Source organism: Equus quagga, unplaced genomic scaffold, assembly GCF_021613505.1.
Source record: "Equus quagga isolate Etosha38 unplaced genomic scaffold, UCLA_HA_Equagga_1.0 262_RagTag, whole genome shotgun sequence".
Lineage (NCBI taxonomy): Eukaryota > Metazoa > Chordata > Mammalia > Perissodactyla > Equidae > Equus > Equus quagga.
Window position 1 is genome coordinate 80365 of NW_025799867.1, and position 4553 is coordinate 84917.

Here is a 4553-nt window from a genome sequence, read left to right on the forward strand (position 1 = left end):
CTAAAGTTTAGGGAATCTGAGGGGAATATTAGGCCTCTAGCTCATGATAAGACTGTTTTCTGCACAGAGGGAGAGAAAACGTAAACACATCTCAATCAGCCAAGATCCAGTCTGCATCTCCATCAGTTCCCTGCAATTTATAAAGAGGTGCAAAATAGCTGAGAGACAGTGAACAGGGCCAGAATCTTATCAGAAGGCTCTGCTTGCTGGACTTTTCCATGGAAACACAACATTTCTCTGACAGTCACTTTCCTTTTGAACAAAGATCATCTCCAAGGAAATGTGTTCTTCATCCTGAAACAAGGCTTCTCTCATTCAATTTGGCCTGATTATTTACACAGTTGTGGTGGGATTGTACTCACTACATAGTTTCCTCTGATGCAGGGTTTCCTAAGGAACCTCAGGTGGGACTTTTAACAGCCCCTTGATATTAAGAAGCCTAGACATCAGGACTCACCTGCAGTCTCTATAACTTTGCGTGACATCTTCTTGTCTTCAGATCCCCAAATCCTCATCACGTCAACCTTAGCTTCTTAAAGTGTGGGTCATATCTGATCCCATGGGCATCATTCTCAACTAGGACATTCAATTTAGAGCTGTGGTTCTATCAGAAAGGTTTCCAATGATATCCTAGTTACAAGGAATACAGAGTCTTACTGAACCTACACAAAAAACTCTATCGACACAAAAATACTCTATTGACACAAAAAATTCTGGAAGACTCTAGGAATTCTTTGAGAGGAATCAGTCAGGGGGAAAATGATCAGTGTTGATACTCACATGGATGTGCTCCTGACTATTCCTGATGTCTGTGTCACAGTCCAGGCATCGTCCACGCCTCCACTTGGAGGAGGCGTAGAACTGGGATTCCTGAGAGCTTATCATGGGCTCCCACCTCTCACTGCACAACCACTTCTCATCCTTCTACCGTGGAGATGGTGGAACTGAGACCAACAAGAGCTTAAATCTGGGGTGGAATTTGGCATTGAGCCAACAATAATGACAAAACCAGTTCACATTGGTGAAGATTTATTGACTTAATGCAAGTCTTCTAAGGAATTGCCACCTTCATCATTGACTATTACAACAACTCTACTTTAAAAGTGTATCAGAACCCTCATTCTACAGATAAGACAAACAATCTGTTCAGAGATTAGTAACAGAGGATGAGAAGAGATCCAGAGGGCCTGACTCATATTTCACATCCAGCCTCAGAGGTCAATTTTGCTGGAACTGACCAGGTTGGAGACTTCACACTGATGATCCCCAGCATCCTCCCTTCTGACAGGGTCTATAATGAGAGTGCTGTTGTCATGGGACAGCTTCAGTCTCTCTGTGAGCCATAGACTCTGATTACTGAAGAACCACTGGATGGAGATCCCAGTGTCATTTGTGAGGCAGGTCAGGACCACGGCATCCTTGTGTTCTGTGACTGTGGTGTTGCTAGCTTGGTTGGAGAGCTGTGCCACTGACTCTGTAGAGAAACAGAGGAGGTGACTGACAGAGTGGGCCTGGGATCTGGGGCCATTCTCCTTCCTCAAAGATCACAGCCACTCACGGGGCCCCAGTGAGCTCTAAAATAGTGACTCAGAGGATGGCCTTGATTCCTGCAGAAGGATGAGTGTCTTTGTTCAGATGAAAATCTGTAAGGAGATGGCTGTACCTCCCACGTTGATCCCCAGATAACCCCAAGGGTACCCCTGATGAGTTCCCCAGTATATCTCTGTAGTATCAGCACCAGGAACTGCTACTCATCCCATGTGTCCTACAAACTCATCATCAGGTTGAATTTTTCTCTCATGAACTTTTACTGATCTTTTTCCTAGAACTTTCTTTGATGTCAATAAGATCAGGCCACATTCACTATAGAGTCTTACATGTGTTTGGGAAGGCAGGCTTGCCAGCCCTGTCTGTCTCTGGGGCCAAGGGGACATTACATAAAGTGAGAATGCATTTACTTCTTGTTAAATAATTTATTAGGGAGTGAAGATGGCCACACCAGGCTTCACAACCTTAGGACCTGGAGAACATATAATATAAAGAATTTTTTACTCTGAATATGACTTTTATTTCTTGGCCTGTGGACTGAATATCACAGTGAAGGAAATCTCTAGAGAGAAGTGGTTAGAGAAAAGACATGGACTGTTAAGAATATAAGGAAACTACTCAATATGACAAAGGTCATAACTGAAATGCCTGAAGCTGGCATGTTACTCAATGGTGAAATACTGAAATTTTCCTCTATGATCATGAAAAAGACAAGAATGCTGCTTTCGCCACTTCTATTTAACATAGTACTAGGAGTACTAGGCAGAACAATGAGGCAAGAAGAAATAAAAGGCATCCAAATTGGAAAGGAAGAAGAAGAATTATCTCTTTTAGCAGAAGACAAAATCTTATATGTAGAAAACTCTAAAAATTCCATCTGGACACAAAAGAACTGTTAGATCTAATATACAAATTCCACAAAATTGCAGGAAACAAAATCAACATTCAAAATATGTTTATGTTTATATACAATAATAATAAACAGTCCAGAAAGGAAATTAGGAAAACAATTCCATTTCCAATAGCATAAAAAAGAATAAAATACTTAGGAATAAACTTAAGGAGGTGAAAGATGTGTATACAGAAAACTATCAAACATTCTGAAAGTAATGAAAGAAGACACAAAGAAATGGAAAGGCATCCATGTTTATGGATGGGAAGAATTAATATTGTTAAGATGCCATTATACCCCCAACTATCTACACATTTTATACAATCCTTATCAAAATCTCAGTGAAGTTTTTGCAGAAATAGACAAATCCAACCAAAAATTCAAGGGAACCTGAATAGTTAAAACAATCTTTAAAAAAGAGAATAAAATTGGAGGATTCCCACATCCTGATTTGAAAACCATAGAGCTGAAGAATCAAAATAGTGCGGCACTGACATAAAAAGATACATATAGGCCATGGAATACAATAGAGATCCAGAAATAAAGCCTCGATTATGTGATCAGATGATTTTGACAAGGGAGCCCAGACCATTCAATGGAGAAAGGACAGTTGTTTCAGCAAACAATTTTGGAAAACTGGATAATTCCATGCAGAAGAATGAAGTTGGACCAATGTCTTACATCATGTACACAAATTAACTCAAAATGGATCAAACTCTAAGGGTAAGACCTAAAACTATAAAACTCTTAGAAGAAAACGTAGGGGAAAATCTTCGTGACATTATATTTGGCAATGATTTCTTTAATTTGACCCTAAGAACACAAGCAAAGAAAAAGAAAAGAAAAAACAGACAAATTGGACTTTGTTAAAAATAAAAAACAAAACTCCAATTCATCAAAAGACACAATCAATAGAGCGAAAGGTCACCTATAAAATGGGAGAAAATAATTTGCAAATTACATATCAATAAGGGGTCAATATCCAGAACATACAACTCCTAAACTCAATAAGAACAAAACCAAATGACCTGATAGAAAAATGGGCAAAGCTCTTGAATATATGTTGCCCCATAGAAAATGTACAAATAGCCAATAAGCACATGAAAAGATGCTCAACATTATTAATCCTTGGGGAAATGCAAATCAAAACTACAATAGCATAACCTTTCATATCTATTAGAATGGCTACTGTCACTGTGGATAACAGTATGGTGATTATTCAAAAATTTTACACAGAATGCAATGTGACCTATTATATCCAGGCTCTGACTGTTGATTGACAACATGTAGGTGGTGTTCTGAATCTCAGGTTCACATTAACAATACAGGGCCCTTGTGCTCCACTGGGTTGAAGTTGCTGATTGTGATGATGGCTGTAGGTAACTCTTCTGTGCAGGTTGTTAACACAGAACATTGCCTTGTGTGGTACCTTGATTTCTCCCATGCATCTTCACTCAGAGTTGGCATCTCTCACCTCTCATTCAACCCGAGTCCTTAAAAGAATAAGACAGGCTTGTGTATCTCAAGACATATTCATGAGGATCAGAGCACTCAGTGAAAGTAAGGGTACCCGTGCCATGTCTGGGAGAAAGCACAGACTTTCTCAAATATCAATATGTTAGCAGGATTTGGTCATGAAAAGACACAGGACAGGGGAGAGACACACACAACCCCCACTTCACCCTCCAGCCCTCTTATGGGTCTTCACTAACCAGTTGACTGCCTGGCTAAACAGGGATGAATCCTTCCCACTGTAGACACCCCCATCACCTAGAGAGTTGTATTTTCTCTGGGGCACCATTTTCAATGTTCTCCTATAGATGGGTAATGATGGGTCTGCTTTGAGCAAAAGTAGTACCTGAGAACCAGGAGCAAGTACAACAATCGGGAGAGTAATCAGGCCTCAGGGCAAAGATGTGGATCAGAACCTTCCAGGTGATTTTGACTGACAGGATGCAGTGACCCAATAATCAATAGAGTCTAAGGAATGATCCAGAAAAGAGTGACAGGACAGACAGAAGCTCCTCAGCTTTGGAAGCAAAACCTGATATCTGCCATTGTTTTTCTTGAGTTGCCTCGTGAAAACTGACTGAGTCTCATTTTTCCTTTCATT

At 40.1% G+C, this 4553-nt stretch overlaps 1 protein-coding gene across 1 annotated transcript in view; it reads right to left on the minus strand.

Annotated features, from left to right (window-relative positions):
* Positions 1-1211: 1211 nt before the first annotated feature.
* The window catches only part of LOC124233847 (carcinoembryonic antigen-related cell adhesion molecule 21-like), a 90082-nt gene continuing 86740 nt past the window's right edge, over positions 1212-4553 (minus strand). The window contains exon 4 of the mRNA XM_046651101.1: positions 1212-1474. Within this exon, the coding sequence (XP_046507057.1) occupies positions 1212-1474 (263 nt within the window). The remainder of the gene's footprint in view (positions 1475-4553) is intronic.